At 41.8% G+C, this 19395-nt stretch overlaps 1 protein-coding gene across 1 annotated transcript; it reads left to right on the forward strand.

The window, feature by feature from the left end:
- Window positions 1-222: 222 nt before the first annotated feature.
- On the forward strand, window positions 223-984 carry LOC147606130 (cytochrome P450 94A2-like). Its single transcript, XM_086792917.1, has one exon. The coding sequence runs from the start codon at window positions 223-225 to the stop codon at window positions 982-984; it is 762 nt and encodes a 253-aa protein (XP_086649043.1).
- The last annotated feature ends 18411 nt before the right edge of the window (window positions 985-19395 follow it).

Consider the following 19395-nt stretch of genomic DNA (forward strand, 5'->3'; position numbering starts at 1 on the left):
ACTTGGTTTTTGTCAATGTTGTCTTTTTTTGCACACTTACTTTTTTATAAGTCCAAAATAAAAATATAAAAATTTACTTTTCGATGATTTCAAGCCTCTAGCTGTGCACCGTACTTCCTTCTCTTCTTCAAAGCAGGCAGGCAAGGGAAACTCCGACAAATCTGTCGTCCAACATCTCTAGCTTTAAGTATAAAGCGGCCAACAGCACACTCAAAGATGAAGATGGCCGGTTTCGAAGTGAAATGGAGGTTCAGCAAATCATCATCGCTTATTGCACATGATAAGAAGGATGGATATGATAAGGAGGATGCAGATGAGGAGGAGCATGTCGATGGTGCAGCAGGTTTCCAAGTGTCCCTTCAAGTCACTGCAGGCAGATTCTTGACACCCAATTTCATCTGGCAGATAAGGAGATTGTTGAAAATTGGGAGTGAGAAGAAGCTTTTAGATGCCTTAGAAGAAGTAAAAAGGTTCTCAAGCTTTGTCATTACAAGAGTAGAGAAATCTGTGTATGAAGAAATCAAAGGGATCCTTAAAGCTAACGAATCCAAACCACAACACCACACAGATTGTAATGCAACCACAGAGATAGGAACCTTTTCCTTTGATGAATTGAGGAAGATGAACTATCTGCAGGCTGCCTTATCAGAGTCAATGAGGCTATACCCTCCCGCGCCATCTGATTGCAAATATGCAACACAAGATGATACTCTACCAGATGGAACTCAAGTTCTTAAGGGTTATCGAGTGTCATACAATGTGTTTGTAATGGGCAGGGCACATAAAGTATGGGGAAAAGACTGCCTTGCATTCTGGCCTAAGAGGTGGTTGGGGGAAGATGGGCAATATGTTTCTATGAAGCCTTACAAGTATCCCATGTTCCAAGCTAGTCCAAGAATCTACCTGGGAAAGGATTCTGCCTTCATTCATATGAAGCTACTAAATTTTGCTTCTCCTGTCTCAAAGAGTTATGGGGAGAGGTAGAGGGGCAACTATAACATTGTTGAGTGCTCGTGTGACAAAAGAGTCATGCCACCTTTAGAGGGCTTAGATATCAATCTACCCATGCTTCCACCAAGCCTTCCCAAGAAGCTATATACGAGAAGATCCAGCTCTAGTCCAAGAAATCCTTTGCACCCTTCTTGGACAGGGTATGATCATTTTAGAGGACTAGTAAATGGTACTTTAGAGGATTGTGCTTGATATGTATGTCAAGTGTGGTGCTCTTACCAAAGCACCACACTTGGTGATGTTGTATATATCTTGCAATCAGTGCACTCCAAGTGATAACATCCTGAGAAAGAAGCTCCTCAATCATGCCCTCTTTAGGCTTAGCTATTTGATTAAGCTGTCTTGATAGCCACTTGTAGGAGAAGCTTTGCCTGCATCTTAATTTTATTCCTGATTTGAAAGTTTTTTTTTGCAAATTGCAACTTTGGTTACAAGGTCAAAGATAACTCGTGGAACCAATAGTGGTTATAGCTCTTCATTAATCAGCGATCCTGAAATAATATCACATGAGACTCATTGCATCATCCACTTCAATATCATAGGCTGACAAAGGTATTCCTATTTTTCTCTCTTTTATATTCGAACAAACTAATGTGGTCACTTTCAACACTGAAGGTGTATCTTTGGCCTGCTTTCGATGCTGAATGTGTTATTTGTGAAACGGGGGAAAGGAACATTCCCTTATGTTTCTAAAATTTTGGGGAGGATTGTCCCAACTCCCCACCATACTTTATGTATGGTTTTTTCTCCACTCGCACAAACAAGCATAAAATTCGTATGACTTGAACAACAACATGTAACTTTGATTCAGATGAGCTAACCAATTAGTAATTACCCTTAGGTACTAGAAGATCTCCATCGATCATAAGCATAGGCATGTAGTTCATCGATAGTGGATGTGCCTCTAGCAACCTTTCTAAGTATGTTGAACAACACATGGAAAGGGTAAGGCTACATGATGGCCACCTCGTTCTCCACATCCTCCTTTCATGCCAAGGTATCGCAGAGCACTTTTCTCACTGCCAATTGGCGTCCTGAGGTGGGGTCCATGACCAGGTGCACCCTATCACATCCACCAAATACATTTGGCAAGCTTGTATATGCTTGAGAATCCCCAACTACCTCATGCACAAGATGTCTTGGTGCGGAAACAAGCAGGTACTATCTCTCTATCTCTCTCTCTCTCTCTCTCACACACACACACACACACAAACATATACACACACATCATCATCATCAAAACCAAGTGTACTCCATGCTCTAAAACTTACAAAACAAGATTTTTTTTTAAATTCTTTTACCATGTTTTGTGTGAGTGCTTGGGTAGCATACTTCGTGTAGTGTAGAGCATATTTGAAATGATCGAATGAACATAAATTTGAAAGCATTGTTGGAAGCAATGCTAGACTGACATCTGCAATTGATGAGCTTGAAGCCTAATCTTATGTTCGATGGGGATTCAAAAGTACCTTGCAAATTAGAAAATTAGAAATTCATTACCATATTTGAAAATGAGTTTTGTATCATAAATCAATACATAGGACTAATGGTCGCCTTCAACACTAAAGGTATTTGGGTCCACTTTCGATATATCGAAAGTGCTATTTGGGAAACGAGGGAAGGGCACGTTCTCCTATGTTTGTAAAATTTCAGCGAGGATTGTGCCAACTCCCCGCCATACTTTATGTATGTTTTTTTTAAAAAAAAAACTTCACTCACACAAACGAGTATGAAAATCCTATGACTTAATGAATTACGTGTAACTCGGATTCAAATGTGGTAATGAATTTGGAATTATCAACCTTGCGAAGTACCTTGAGATCTCTTTCGATGTCCATCAATTCTTCACGTCGAATATAATCATAGCCTTGATGTTCATGCTCGTTCAAGCTCTATAAGCTATTCATATACTGAGAAAGACACGCATACGAAGAGGACATGCTGCAGAAATGGTATGGGTTGCAATGTCCATCTTCATTCCAACGCTTGAAGATGTTTATACGTGAACGGAAAGACACACGTTGTTTAAAAGTATGTTGACAACGAACAGGTCCAAGCAATCAAGAGAATAAGGGTACCCAAGCATTCTAGTTGCATTAGAGAGTGACAGGGTTTATTCTTGAGAGAGAGAGAGAGTAGTTAACTTAGGTTCTTGCTAAACAAGGCATATTTGAATCTTGATGATTCTCCAAAAATAACAACACGTTCACGAAGAATGTTTTTTACTATAATTAATCAATATGCAAGGTGAGAGAAGCATTTGGGGTTCCTATTTTGACAAGATTAAAACATGTAATTTAACATTTAAAAACTCTAGACAAGCCAACCTCGCACGGGACGTGGCCATGAGAGGCTGGCTGGGTCACTGTATTCTGTCGGCAGCTAGGCCTGCGCCCGCGTGGACGCGCTCAACACTAATGACTAGAGATGAGGAGCAGGTCACCTACGAGGAGTAGGTCCCCTATGAAGATCTATTTGTAGATTTGGATATAGGCATGGACATTAAGATAGATACTTTAGCAAGGGTTGACCTCATTGAGGATGAGGTTGAAGTCTAGTTCTTTCATTGTACTTTTATTATGGCTATGGTCTTCCTTTTGGTTGTTTGTTATTGGTGATTGATTGATTGAGATTACATGTATAGATTCATGTCTTTTTGAGATTACATGTATAGATTTATTGTGATATGTTGCTTTTCGTGGCATTACTTAATCATTCACCTTTGGACTATTTTTCATGGAGGTTCAAGAATTTTTTAACAAGCTTCACTTTGATGAAATTATATGGGGACTAAATCATTGTCCTTTGGATTGTTTTTCATGGCATTTCTTGATATACCTAAGCCTTTGCATGTATCCATCCCCTTCACCACATTACTCGATTTATACCTATTTCTTTTCTCTTTCCTTAGCATATTTTTCCTTGAAATATGCTTTCTAAAGATTCATTTGTATATAAATGCAACAAAAAAAAAACATGCATACTATCAAAATCTTGTGCATATAGTTCAGCAAACGATATTTTTGGGGATTGAAGATTCTGTTTTTCTTTGCAAGGTCCACAATTACAGTTGTATAGGAAATTGTTGCAAACTCCATCTATAAGCACGTCTATACTCACGTCTAATTTCAAAGAAACTAGACATGCTTATAGACACTTTAATAGACGCTAGTATAGATGCAACCGTAACTTACGTGTCTATAAGAGCGTCTAATTTCAAAGGAACTAGATGCGCTTATAGATGCACTTATAGACGCGAGTATAGACACCCCCGTAACTTGCGTGTCTATGTAGCGCCTCTATGCTTGCTTTATGTTGTAGTGCATCAAGTAAGTGGTCCGAAAATTTTGCCCTTGTAGTGGAATGGATGCTGTTTGGCATGCTCCCACGTCAACAACTTCATTTCATTTCATCTTTCGTGGGAATGTTGCTTCTGGTGAGGTGTTTGGCATGCCAGCGTGCCTTTGCATTTGGCACGTCCACCGATCTTGGTTGAAGAACTTGAACAAGAAGGTTCAAGATGTTTCCAAATGTGCGGACATGCTCAAAGCTCCAGGGAAAATAATGCACATGCACAACCACACAAGCGGTAGTCAAACAAACACAAAACAAAAGGCTCTTTAGCTTATGCATGATTTTATGCACAAATACAAGGAAAAGCAAGAACTCGTCAAGTATTTCAAGGACCAATGGATGGGCACAATATGTAAGAATTTATAGTTCCAGAATACTCTTGTTCTCACCATCATTTCTATCAACCTAATAATTTCTCTTCTTAAAGGGATGTGGGTCTGGGGGCAACTCGCAATATGCCCCACTTGAATCAAGAAACAAGTGATAGCATCGAGTCGTACCATGGCATTTTGAAATAATGATTTTTGACTGGCCGTAAGACAATACATGGTCAGCGAGTTGATTGGTTGTTGCAAAAGTTTCTTGGACCATGCCATTGTTACTCTACTGGTATCAAGAAATGTTGAAAGAGGCCAGCTTCAAGAAAAAATTCAACATTATTGATGTTTTTGCTAGCTCCATGCAACATGCATAGATGATACTTGATGGTGACATCAAGTTCTTGGATGCCAAACACAAGGTTGCCATGGTCAAGAGTCACAGCCACAGTGACCTATGGCACAAAGTTGAGAATGCGGATACAGAGTGGGCATGTTGCTCCTGAGAGTGGGCGCTAAGGGGGAACCTTTGCAAGCATCAAGAAAGGGTCTTGATGATTGGTGGAGTGCATTTGTCCCATGTGGTCACGGCCTCCATGGACGTGAAGGATTACTCTCATAGGGATCTCTCATGTGAGTCATCTTCTTGCTCTATTCTTTGGTAATGTTTTTATTGCAGAAATCGACATTAATTGAGCTTTGATTGGTGGTAGGCCATGGCGTCTTGCATCGAATTGACCCACTCGTCTAATACGAACTGCCAACAATGTCACCACATGAGGGCCATGCAGGTACAGTAATCCCAGCAGGGCGGACGAACAATAGGATGCTCTTCCCAATAAATGTGAGAATTTTGATGTGCTTTGCTGCGTGTTCAGTGTCATCAAAAACACCAATTCATGACAAGGCTGCACAAACACAACATATTGTCCATGATTGCATCTTGCTATGCGGTAACCATCTTCGAGCTTCTGTGTTGGTGAATGGATTTCATGATGGTGTTGTACTAATAAACTCCTCATTCCATAGGTGTTGATGCCGATTATCAGTCCAACAGGCCAAGGCATTGAAGTCTTAGATGCTTGCACATCCAATTAGCAGGTTGCGTCCACTTGATGAATGGGTTCAGGACCTTTCTGGCACGTGCACGGCCATTCATAGAATCATGCCCCCACAAAAAGACATTAAAGTGCAAGGAAAAACTTCGAGCTTTGACTTCTTTCCCCAAACCCCCAAAGAAGAAGAGGGTGATAATGCAAGGTGGACTAGATAGGGCTTGTGAAGATGTTCCTAGTGGGCACGCATCCCCTTGAGTTGTGGTATTGACATTGCTTCACATGGTAACATTTCTATTCAAGTTTTTTTGCCCCTAGTAGTTCAAGCAACTCAAGTAATTCATTTCAATTAGTTATTTGCAACACTGCAAAACGAATTGGTTGTGTAGTGAAGGTAGTAATTGCCACAAGTTACAATGTAGCGTTAATTGTTATAGGTTAGTAGTTGCTTGGAATTGGTATATGTTAGTAATTGCTATGAATTGTTGGAAGGATTGCATGAAGTTAGTATTGGCTGTAGTTTATTGACTAGAAGGATCAGTGGTGAGAAAGGGATTACATGAAGTTAGTATTCGCTATAGTTTATTGACTAGAATGAAGTTAGTACTTGCTATAGGTTAGTGATTGGAAGGAATTGTGGCAACAATAAAGGGAGTGCATCAAGGTAGTGTTTGCTACATTTTAGTAATGACTAAGATTATCTTAAAGATAGAATTAGAACTACTAATAGATATGCAGTTGTATTTGCAAAACAATCCAACTCTTGCCATTTGAAAAAATCCAACAAACAGCCAAAACCATGCTCCACATAGGTGAAGGGACTTTGTAAGATATCTTTTGGTATAGGATTATCTGAATCATTTTTAATATTTATATCCTTGTTTCCTTAGAGAACCGATCCGATTCCTCTTTATTATTCTCCACTACCACCTCTAGACTCTCTAAAGGTGATCCTACTTGGTCGAACTACAACACATTAGTTTGGATAGTGTCTAGTCCCCTACTTGACATTCTTGATCCCAGTTTTGTGCATCCTTTAAATGATGATTTTCCTTGATCGGATCTTTATATCCTCCCAATACTCGAGGTGCGGCAATCCATTCATTATGGTCTTTTGGTAGTGCCAAGTCCTAGCTGTCTCCACCTCAACATCATCTATGTGTGTCCCCTTAGTGTGCTCTCCATCTACACAAAAGGCAAACAAAAGAAACACAAAACATAAGATTCGCATAAGCAAGTTCACATCAAAAGGAGATGCTTGAAAGAAAGGCACTCACCTACCGTTATGTTGCTGCCAACAATGTTAGTGCTCACCTACTCTCCCACCAACCTCGTAATTCCATATGCGGAGACCTCCTCCTCAGGGTGATCATCACTAGCCCACACACTCATGCCCACATCATCTACACAACAAACTAACTACAGCTCAAAGACTCATTGTAGAATGCAAACAATGTATCCAAAATAATCTACAAAAGGCCACTCACTCTTAGACTTCAAAGGCCATTCACTATTAGACTTCAAAGGCCACTCATTGTTAGTCTTATTGAGCCACAAATTCTCAAGTACTAGACCACCTACTAGATTGCATTCCTGTGTGACTCTAGACCGAGCCATGGCACTATATTGAGCCCGATGTCCTGGACTCCCTAGGCCTTTGCAAGTAGCATAGACATTAGCCCTAGCTTCAGGAGATCTTGAAGAGGCAAAGAGCCACCTTCCCATGCCTGGTGGACCTGCAGGGCCTTCTACAAGCTAACCCCATGCTCGATATCCTTGATGGCCCCCTCTTGCAACCAGGGGGCTAGCTCCATTAGTTGTTTGATGATGATGGTCCCACTTTGTATCACATGGTTTGAATTGCGCATTCCGAGCTCATAACTCTAGTTTTTAATTCTCTTTTCTACAATGATGAGATTACATGGACACTATTGTTTCACTTTTGGTCTCATACACCCATTGGATCTTTTGAAGCCATTTCATAAACCTTTATTTCTTTCTTTCTCTCTCTGTATCTCACACAGACCGCTCTCTTCTCTCTCTCTCTCTCTCTCTCTCTCTCTCTCACACACACACACACACACACACACACACACACATGTACACATCCCTCTCTCCTCTCTCTCTCTCTCTCTCACACACACACATACACGTCTCTCTCTCTCTCTGCATATCATTGTACCACTCTTTAAGAGTGGGGACCCCATGGTACCAGGACGATCATGATTGGTCATTACTTGGCCAAATTATATGGCTCTATATTTGAGTTAGAGTTGAGCCGATGGGCAGAGAGGCATGGTCATCGAGCACATGGACATGCTGGCTTCACGAGAGGATTTACTACCTTGGATCACATAGTGACACTTCGGGCACTTATTGAAGAGGGCAGGGCACAAAACAGAACGATATACGATTGCTTTGTGGACTTCCACAAAGCCTTTGATACCGTACCACATGCCAGGCTTATGCATAGATTGCATGACATTGAGGTACCCGAGGATATGCAGTGGGGGATATATGCTTTGTGAGCTCCAGGTGGACTATCTAATAGGGTGACCAGCACGATAGGGGTGAAGTAGGGATGCCTGCGATCGCCCACCCTCTTTGGACTGTACATTGATGCGGTCTCTGATTATGTAGACAGATTGGGAGGCCCAGGGGCATGCCTGGTAGGGGTGTTGATACCCATCTTGTTATATGTTGATGATATTGTTTTAATCTCAGACTCTCCGGGAGGACTACAGAGACACCTGGATGCATTACATGCTTTCTGTGCGGATAGAGATCTGACAGTGAACCTTGGGAAAATCAAGGTTATAGTGTTTAACACCACACAGGCATGGGTGACGAGATTAGAGCCTCAGTTCACTTTCCGAGGGGAGCCCATAGAGTACGTCAAGTCATATGTCTACTTGGGAGTTACTTTCACAGGACCGCATTTCTCCCTGAAGGAGGCAGGGAGCAGCTAGATTAGCTCAAGGGCATGCAGCCTTGGGGGCACTTGAGAGGAAGTGTGCACACATACTGTCTCTTCAGGAGCCACGCACCAAATTGTGGCTATTTGATTTGCTTGTCACGCCGACCCTCCTGTATGGAGCTCCAATTTGGGGGCCCAGTATACATCACAAATCTTAGAGAGGGACAGATGAGGGATGGAGTCAAATGGAGAGACCACTAATTATGATGATTGCGCACATGATTTGGAGCAAATCATCAGTACCACATGAGATTGTTCTGGGCTGAGCTGGGTGCCCCACTAGTAGTAACCGAGGCCCTATTCCAGGCAGTTACCTTTTTACAGCGGCTATGGGAGCTCCCTCAACAGAGGTACTCCCGTTTGGCATTGACCTCATCCATATAGTTTGGCAGAGGATGGAGATACTCATTGTTGGTATGCTCAGATGAGATCATGGTTTGACCTACATGGTTTGCGGATAGAGGCACTACCACCCTTTCAGTACAGTCTGGATTGTCCATTTTTGGATCTCACCCGCTCAGAGCGAAACCGTGTGATCAGGATGGATATCATCAGAGTGGACACAAAGAGGACATGGACTAGCCCCCTTGAGCCCTTGGGCATGAAAATGACTCATTACAAGAGCCATTTTCTACACCTCTCACCGGATGATTTTATCACCCGCCCGGCGTACATGGATGTACACCTATCACATGGGATCCAGACCTCATCACACCAACTGCAGATTGAGACAGGGCGATATGTGCATCAGATCGTGGATGACCACATTTGTCAGCTATGCTACTAGGAGGTAGAGACAGAGGAACACTACATTTGCCGATGTACATTCTATTATGAGATCCGAGGGAGATATCATTGCCTCTTTCGAGAGGGTTTTGGGCTGTTACGCAGGGTCATGGAGTTTGAGGATCAGAGGTGCCTCGGATTGTTTCTACTTGAGCTCAGGAGACATAGAGAGACCCTCTTGGGGCAGACAAGAGGCCGAGCCAGGATGTACCTAGATAGAGGACCCTGACAGATTTCTTCAGCACCAGCACCAGCACACCTCCTGATACCTCTTCCATTGGGCCATAACAGCACCGTGACCATGCTCCCAGGGAGTCACCACACTGATAGAGCAGATGTCTTATGTCATGCTCGTCGACCACGCCCACTAGGATCTCGACCATGGCATCCTCACCATCGCCAGATCAGAGCCATTATTGCTTGGCATCGGAGGCGCCTCCATTCTAGACAGCCCCATGGCGGAGATACTTGATCTAAGGAGAGGGCAACACTTCAACTGATCAGCATACATGGATCTACCTGATATACATTTTCCAATATTTTCTACTCAGTATCATCTCGGAGTCTTGCAGTTGTGTTCTTATAACTGTAGGACAATCACTTTATTGTACTTTTTTAGACTTGTTCTCTTTGATGAGACACCAACTTCAGATGTACTCTCAGTTTTGGTCTCATAGGCCATTATGGCCTCTTAGAGACCACACACACATACATGTCTTTCTCTCTCTTTCTCTCTCTCTCTCTCTCTCTCTCTCTCTCTCTCTTTCTCTCTCACACACACACACACACACACACACCAAACCCACTGACCTTGACAGGAGGCTAGAGAGTAGGCATGGCTAGAGTAGGCAAACATCACCTAAGTGATGCCACTCCAAAAATTGAGTTTGCAAGCATCATTACAGATGTCATATAAGCGACGAATAATAAGCCTTCTTTATGTCATGCTAGAGTGTGTCGCATATACGATGACTATTATCGCTAAATTAAGGAACACAAAAATAAGTCCCCGCATCTCAATGTGTATCTTCATTTAGATGATTTGGGGAAGCCCCCACTGTGTGACAGGTATACAAAACCAACAGAAGAGGTAGCTAGAGTGCATCTTGAAGGTGGGGGCTTCTCATCTCGGCCGCATGAGGACGCTAGACACTTCCGTGCATATATCATAAGTCAATTTGTCAAATTTACTCAATGTGTTTATGCATATCGTGTGCCATATGTGTGCGCAATTGTCCTTAATGAATGTGTGTAGAAGAAGGTTTGTGCTTGTGCACAAGACAAGTGTGACTATGCATGGAGGTATAGAACATTGGCAGCAAGATGGTACCAAACACTTTCGAGTATATTTTGTAAGTGAGTCCCTTATATTTCCCTTATATTTACTCAATGTGTTTATGCATATCTTGCACTACAAGACAATGCTGCCATACACGCGTTTCATACAAGCGATAAATTACGAGCGCGTGTATGGTCGCGCTCGTATTTGAATAGAATCGAGCGCGTGTATTTTAGCATTTAAGTTCGCGTGTATATTTGCATTTATCAACGCGTGTATAAACGCGTTTATATACACGCATCTATACACGCATCTATACACGCTAATATTCACAGATTAATACACGCTATTATACACGGATTAATACACGCTACTATACACGGATTAATACACGCATGGCAGAGAAAAACTAAAGAAAAATTGAAGAAATACATGCATTTACAAGAGTGAAATATATTCAAAAATAAATCATGCATATGAGATGATAGAAATGTCATCAATTTAGAACGTACAGTGACGGATTGGTTAGGGTTCGATCTCATCTTCAATAAGATCCATCCTTGCCAAACGATCAACATCAATATCCATTTGATCAATTTGTAAGGCTACGATTAAATTTATTCCACTATCGATATTCTGTACTCCATTGATAATGGTATCGATGTCCTGATCATCCTCATCAACATCACCATCATCCTCAATGGTAGGGTCATTCTCATGATCATGAGAAATGGCATGCTCGTCCTCATTATCATGATCATCTCTTATTTCTTGATCATCGATCACAACATCTTCAATGGCATGTTCGACATCATCTTCATTGCGGCTTGTTACATCCTCGATATGCTCCATATCAGTGAATGTATTATACATCACTTTGGAACGTGGTGAAATAGGGATGACGTACCACCATTTAATGTCATGTACCATTGGTAGATAGATAACCTACTCAAATACACATAGTACAGTAATTAATTAGCATATCAAAAGTCAAGGGGTACGCGAGCTTAGATATATATGTACATGAAACACATTAGTAAAAAAATGCATACCTGCTCACATTGTTGTGGCAATACGAGCCTATCTTTCTTTGTTTGCGAGAACTTTGTAGAGTCAATAGTTACATATCCACTTGCATGGCGTTTTATCGTTGCATCAGGCCCTTTTTCCACCACGTTCATTTTCCATTTGACATCCAAAACATACACAAAGAAGCGACGAAAGTCAAGCCTAAATATGTCTTGGATTATGCCACAATAATCATCCATTTTTCCATTAGCTCCCTCAAAGCTACTAATGACACCGCAATCTTGTGTATTTCTCTTTTCATCAATTCTTTGTGTTCGAAAATGCTTACCTTCACACCATATAGCATTGAACATAGTGCACTGAACCAAAATAGAAGCAATATTTATGTAAGCAATGTGAATAAATATTAAAAGCAAATCACTTACAACTAATGCAAAACATTAGTTCTATGTACCTTTGACATGCATCCTCGTGCATACTTCCATTCTTCCGCCGTGATATGCAGCCCCTCGTCGCTCTCTGCTCTCTCCATTTCCTCATGCAACCAATCAACATGGATATCATTCGAAAGTGTTGCTAGATGCTTAGGGTACGCCTTCCGAGAGCTATGTTGCCTCCGAAAGAGAGCTCTTTCTGCTTGCCTTTTTGTCTTTGCATCCTCATATCTTGTAACCCATCTGCTCATCACATCACTATTAAGGATACAAGTGAAATTGAGATCATCAATCAATGTTCTGTCAATTACTTTACTCTGTCCTTTTCCTTGAGGCACAATAGAGGTCATCCTCAAGTCCTCTTCATTGCTCCATAGTCGTGGCAAAGAGCTGTCCACCTGACCAAGAAATTCTGAAATATATACAAGAGACTCTTGTATCACAACCAACCCTCGGCCATGCTTCCTTCAGGCCTTGCACTTTGCCTCACAAAGTCTTTTAAGGTCTTCATGAAGCGCTTTAGGAAGAACATCCAACGTGCATGCACAGTACCACATAAAGCGATTTCGTCCACTAAATGCACAATGAGATGTAGTTGACTTGTGAGAATGGTTCGCGAAAAAGTCTCCTCTACCAAACAAACCACCTCCACTGCCATAACACGCGCATCATCCAACGTGGCTGGATCAATTGCTTTGGAACTAACATATCTGAAAAATAAATAAATAGTACGTTATACCTCATGCACGTTCATTTTGCAAGGTATAATGAAGGGTGATCTGAGCATGGATTTTACATACCTCACAAGCTCGCCCATCTTATAAATACATTTTTTCAAACTCTTATTTGCATAATGGTCGATGCTAGTAGGTAGTATGAACTGCGCACATAAGAGCACATGTATGTATGGTTTATGGCATTACAAAATTTAATTTCAACGTACGTACAAGACTTGGAAAACACTTACTTGAAGCATCTTGTGCCAGTCGTGGGACTTCAACCCATATAGTTGCTCAACGCCTCTTTTCTTAGTGGTTGTAAAGGCTCCCTTCAATGATCTCATGCATCCAGTGGGAGTACGCAAAGTGGTGATGGCCTGCTTTACCTGCTTCTCCTCTTTCTTTGATATAATCCATGGTTCAGGCGGAAGACGAACGTGCCCACCCACCTCTCGTGGCCAAGCTTGACGCATACGTCCTGCGACCCGCAAGTCCTCACGTACGCTAACATTGTCTCGTTTACCAATAATATGTTTCCAAATACTAGATCCCACATTCTTGAAGATGTGCATGGGATCAAGAAGATGGTTGATCTTAAGATGGGTCCAATATGGTAGCCGAAAAAAATGGAGTACCTACACAAGGGATTGCTCTATGTGACCTTTAATCCAATTAGAGACTACACAAAACAAGATTGAAAAAACATTACTATACCTGTTCATGCCATCTGGAGGAAGAATAGTTGTAGACTCCCAAATACGCTTCCAATCTTTTACACGAAGTGTTTGTGGAGGAATGTTACTCTTACTAGCAACATATTTAGGATGATCTGAGGGGAGAAATCGATGATGATTATCGAATATAGTCTTACACAAACCGTCAGCATACTCATGTACTAACGAAGGGCCACGAATAGGACATGCAGGTTTACTCGATGTTTTCAAACCTGTTAAAATATAAATAAAAGTTAGAATAATAAAGTCAATATGTATAATTAATATATATAGCCAATAGTAATAGAGTAGGGAGGTAATTAGAATTCTTACCAAAACAATCGCTGTATCCTGGAAAGTCATGCATTGTCCACATCAACACTGCTTTTAAGTCGAAGTGTCGAGAGGAGGGAGGCATACTAATGTCCACCACCGCAACACCTCTCCATAGTTCCTCCAACTCATCAATCAATGGTTCAAGATAAACATCCATATGCTTGACTTTATGTTTCCCTGGAATTAGAAGGGATAACATAAGATGTCCCTTCTTGATCATGCCATTGATGGTGGAAGGTTGTAATTCACCAACACAACTGGCCACACACTATATGCGGTGCTTTTGAAACCAAATGGATTCACTCCATCCATACCTAGGCCAAGTCTCAAGTTTCTAGGCTTTGTTTTAAAGCTGGGCCACTCATCTTCAATATGCTTCCAAGCAGGAGTGTCTGCGGGAATTCTCCACATGCCATCATCCGATCGATGTGAGGAATGCCATGACATGAGCTCTGCTATGGATTTGCACTTGAACATGTGTTTGATGCGAGGAATTATAGGAAAGTGTCGCAAGACTTTACGAGGTACATCAAAACTCTTCATATCTGTTCTATACCTTGCTTCACCACAAGTGGGACAATGTAGAGCCTCCTTATGCGTCCCACGAAAGAGAATGCAATCATTGATGCATGCATGTATGCGATCATAATCCAGTCCTCCAAGAGATGTCACATAGCGCCTCGCTATGTCTCTTGAGGTGGGTAGTCTATTTTCCTTTGGAAGCATGTTTGATAATAGCCTGCATCCAATATCATCAATTATAATTAGTCTTAAATCCTAAACCTTAAACCACTAATTCAAATTTGTAAGTTATAATGCTTACTTCAATAATGCGTCAAGACTTGCATTGCTCCATCCATAAACTCACGTACACCCTCACAGCCACACTCACGTACACCCTCACAGCCACCACCTCGTCCCAGACACACTCACGTACACCCTCACAGCCACCATCACGTGCTCCCTCACAGCCACCGTCACGTAGACAATCCCCTAGTCGTGACTCCACCCGCAGCAGTAGGAAGAGTGGGAGTGGAGGATGCGGCGGGTGCTTGGTGGGGGAGGTGGGGGAGGTGGGGGAGGTAGTAGGGCACGCGGTGAGAGAGCAGAAGACAGTTCGGAAGAGGAGGAGATGAGAGAGATGGAGAGAGTGGTCTGCTATGATGTGACGGATAGGGGCGAGATAGTGATGGATGCGAGGGGGAGGGAGGTAATGGAGTACATGCGTGGGGTAGTATCAAACTCATATAGAAATTATTTTATTAAATTTAAAGATCAAAATAGCCGATTAGTTGGGGAGGTGATAGAGGCTGTACATAGTCGGTACCCCAATCCCCCACATGCTACATTCTCGGATATATGGGGAAGGACGCGAATAAGGGAGATCTTAAGTAATAAAAGATCTCACCTTAAAAAACTTGCGTACGATGACCGGCTAAATGTAGCTGCGGGTGGCTATCCTGCCGAGAAACCTGCCACTGCGCACAAACGCGAGTGGAAGGAGGCAAAGAAACGAGCAGAGGGTGGCGTGAAGAGCAGGCAGCATGTGGAGGCACGACGGATCCAGATGGAGACCATTGGATCTTCGCATTTCGGATCTGGCAACGTCGAGTCATGGGAGGCAGAGTTCGTAAGTATCTTGCCACTTTATTTGATTTTTTACTTAATTCATTGATTCTATGATTGTTTTAATCTTACAAATTGTGTTGATTATGATACAGCGATGGGTTACGGGGAGGAAGCCCACAACCCACGATACTGCGTATGCTCGCTGGCATAGCAGACGTGACACGTGGGCCATCTTCAGAGCCGAGGGACGTATTACGGACGCGCAGTTTGAGATGGCCATGAGACCATACGGTCGACAGGTACTTGAAAATTCTAAACGAATGATTTTGGTTTATTGAATTACATATATATATACTTATATACTATATATTACTTGAACAGGCACAAGCTGCTGATGATCCACCCGCCGCCACTGCAGAGGGTGGACGTGAGCACTACTCATCGGACATTCCGACTGATGTGAGCTCATCTGAGCATGGAGGGAGCACCGAGTCATCATCTAGGTCTGAGTAGTACTCAGACTTATAGTATCACATTCCATATTGAGGATGTGGTTGTATATATTTTTTTGTAAACTAAAGCCATGGGCTACTTCGAGATATGGACTCCCTTGTATACATGTATGAAATTTTGATAGTAATATTGAATCGTGAATCGATAGTATTACATTCATGTCTGTCTTGAATCGTGTATTGACAATGTATGCATTCATGTCGTTCTTGTCTTAATCTCCCTCGTGCATATGTTCTTCGTGGATGGTCTAATGCACAAAAAAAAAAAATCCAAAGAGTGTTATTGGGTGCTGGAATGCTGGAACAGTATTCAGGCACCAAATAGCACTCTCTGGATTTTTTTTTTGCTCTCTGTTCGCGTGTATAAACGCGTCAGAACTGCTAAAACTCGCGTGTATATACACGGATAATCTGTAAAATACGCGTGTATTAATGCATCAAAACTGACATTTCCGCGTGTATAAGCGCATCTAAATTAAAGAAACGCGTGTATAGACGCAGGTATTAATGCGTCTCAGTACATCTGAACAGAAAAGAACGCGGCTATACACCCGTGTATAAGCGCGTCTAAATTAAAGAAAGGCGTGTATAGTCGCATGTATCAACGCGTCTGTGAAAAGAACGCGGCTATACACCCGTGTATAAGCGCGTCTGAGAGGTCCTATACACGCGCTTTTACACGGATGTCTGTGGCCGCGATGATACACGTGCTGGTACACGGGCCCGCTACTTTTTTTCACAAGTCATTTTTAGCAGCTAGGAGCGCGGGTATGAGCCCGATCCCTTGTAGTGTTGTACCATATGTGTGCTCAATTGTCTTTATGACTATGTGTAGAAAAAGATAACTCATCGTGCCTATGCACGTAGTAAACAAATATTTGAAGATATGGAAATTTTAGATCTATTAGAGATTGAGGAACCCACTCAAGAAGCACAAGAAAGAGATATTGATCCAATTGAACAACTAGAAGAAGGATCAAATGAGTGTATAGTAATTCAACAATTACTAGCACTTGAACCTGAAGCAAACACAACAACTAATCTAGAATTTGAAGAAGAAATAGAAGAACAAATTTTAACGTAACCACCTATAATGCTTCAAATAGAAGAGGACGATACGGAGGCTACACCTATTGACGAAGATGCAGATGGAGAGGTATTTCTAGAAAAAGATGTATTCGGAGCCATGGATCTAGCTAAGGATGAGCGAGTCGATTGATGAGCTAGAACATCTCATTTCAATTTTATTTGCCAAGAAATACTTGGTTTCTGTCAATGTTATTTTTTGCACACTTACGTTTTTTTAAATCCAAAATTTAAAAAAAAAGTTTACTTTTCGATGCTTTTTTCACGCTTATTCCAACTTTTATTTCGACGCGGTTCTCAACTGTTATTTGGACACCTATTTCGATGCTTCTTTGTGATAGTTATTTCGATGATCATTTTGATGGTGTATTTCGACATGTATATCGAGGGGTATTTTGATGGCATGGAAACTGTTGATACTAGGCATGGAAAATGGGTCATCCTGTAGTAGTGTTGTATGACATACCACCATTTCTTGTCATTTATATCCACGTGAAGCACAACCTTATAAGAAGAAACACATCAAGTGTAGCATAAACATGCATACGTATGATATAATAAAAGCTTAATATGGTAAGAATTTACTTGTTCACAATGGTGAGGTAGCACGAATGTCTTCCTCTTTTTTTCCTAAAAGAAACACCCAACTTGTTTTGCTTGTGGTGGCTAACATGTTTGCATTGTATCACTATTTAATCTAGGAAGATGAGGATGCTAAAAGCGACGGTGATGACGAAGGTCGTGGTGCACATGGTGAAGATGCAGGCAAAGATGAAGATGAAGATGATGACAATTAATTAATTTAAGTATTGTCTTCGTCTTTATTCATTTTTGTGACATAAACACCTTTCTATGTATTTTGCAACTTTGTATATAATTTTAAAGGGAAAAAAAACATGACATTGTTGTATTACAAAATTTTTGTGTGTTTTAAGTGTCTTAAAAAACATTTAAATAATGTTATATTTTTTACAGATAGGATGTGACTATAGTTGTGCGTGGCTATATGCACTACTGTAAATGGAGTTATTTACATGGTCGTAGTCGCGTGCTCATAGCCGCATACATAGGTGCACTAATAGTTGCATGAATGTTTTTTTCCATTTATAGATCCTTTGAAATTTTGTCGGCTCTTCATATGCGCAGCTCTACTCTTCATTTGTTGTAGTGGAATCTGGTGATGGAGGGGGAGCATATTTCTTTTTTTGGAGTATGGTTCGTTTATGTGGAGCCAAATATGAAAGGAAAGTGGCTAGAATAAGAGTGTAGTTGGTAGGATAGTAGGGACCATGTTTATTGGACTTTACATTTAGACGAGTATTAGTGATGTGGACAACCTATCGGCCACTTTGTTGGCATGTTTTGAGTCTTAGTGATGCGGAATACTTATTTGTGTGAAAATTGGTAGCTCTTTATAGCTACATTGCATTAGAAAGTGATAGGGTTTTTTCGTGAGAGAGAGAGAGAGATTTGCTTGGGCCTCTCACTTGTATTAGAGATGAATACAATGAGCGTGTGATGTCCTTCTTGTTGCATTAGAGAGTGATAGGGTTTATTCTTGAGAGAGAGAGAGAGCAGTTAACTTGCTAAACAAGGCATATTTGATAATTCTCCAAAAATAACAACACCCAAGAGGTTCACAAGGAATCAAGACAAGGCATATTTGGTAATTCTCCAAAAATAACAACACCCAAGAGGTTCACAAGGAATCAAGACAGTGGAATCATTGGAAGATTCCTCGCATGTTTTTTTACTATAATTAATCAATATGCAAGGCGAGAGAAGCATTTGGGGACAAGATTAAAACGTGGATTTTAACATTTAAAAATTGTGGCTGTGAGAGGCCGGCTTGCCGGCAGTAACGAGAGAGGAGGAACAGGTCGCCTACGACGAGGATCTATGTCGAGCACTAGTGTCTGCGTTCGTTAATTCTGCCCGCCTTTCCTGTGCTGGTGAGCACGGCAGTTCTAGTTGTCCTACTCCTGCAGGCCGGCCCTCATCCCAGTTGGGTGAGCGCCGCGGATGAGGACCCCCTGCAGGACTTCTGCGTTGCCCTCAACTCCGCGGAGCAGCAACAGCAGCTGGGCATGCTCACCTTCAACGGGCTGGCCTGCAAGCCCGCCGTCAACGTGCAGTCCTCCGACTTCGCCTCCTTCACAGGTGAACCTTCACAGGTGAGCTGGGTGTGGCCGTCAACCTTGCCAGCGCGGCCTCCTTC

Source organism: Cibotium barometz, chromosome 58, assembly GCF_041138505.1.
Source record: "Cibotium barometz isolate CiBa-2024 chromosome 58, ASM4113850v1, whole genome shotgun sequence".
In the NCBI taxonomy this organism is placed as follows: Eukaryota; Viridiplantae; Streptophyta; class Polypodiopsida; order Cyatheales; family Cibotiaceae; genus Cibotium; species Cibotium barometz.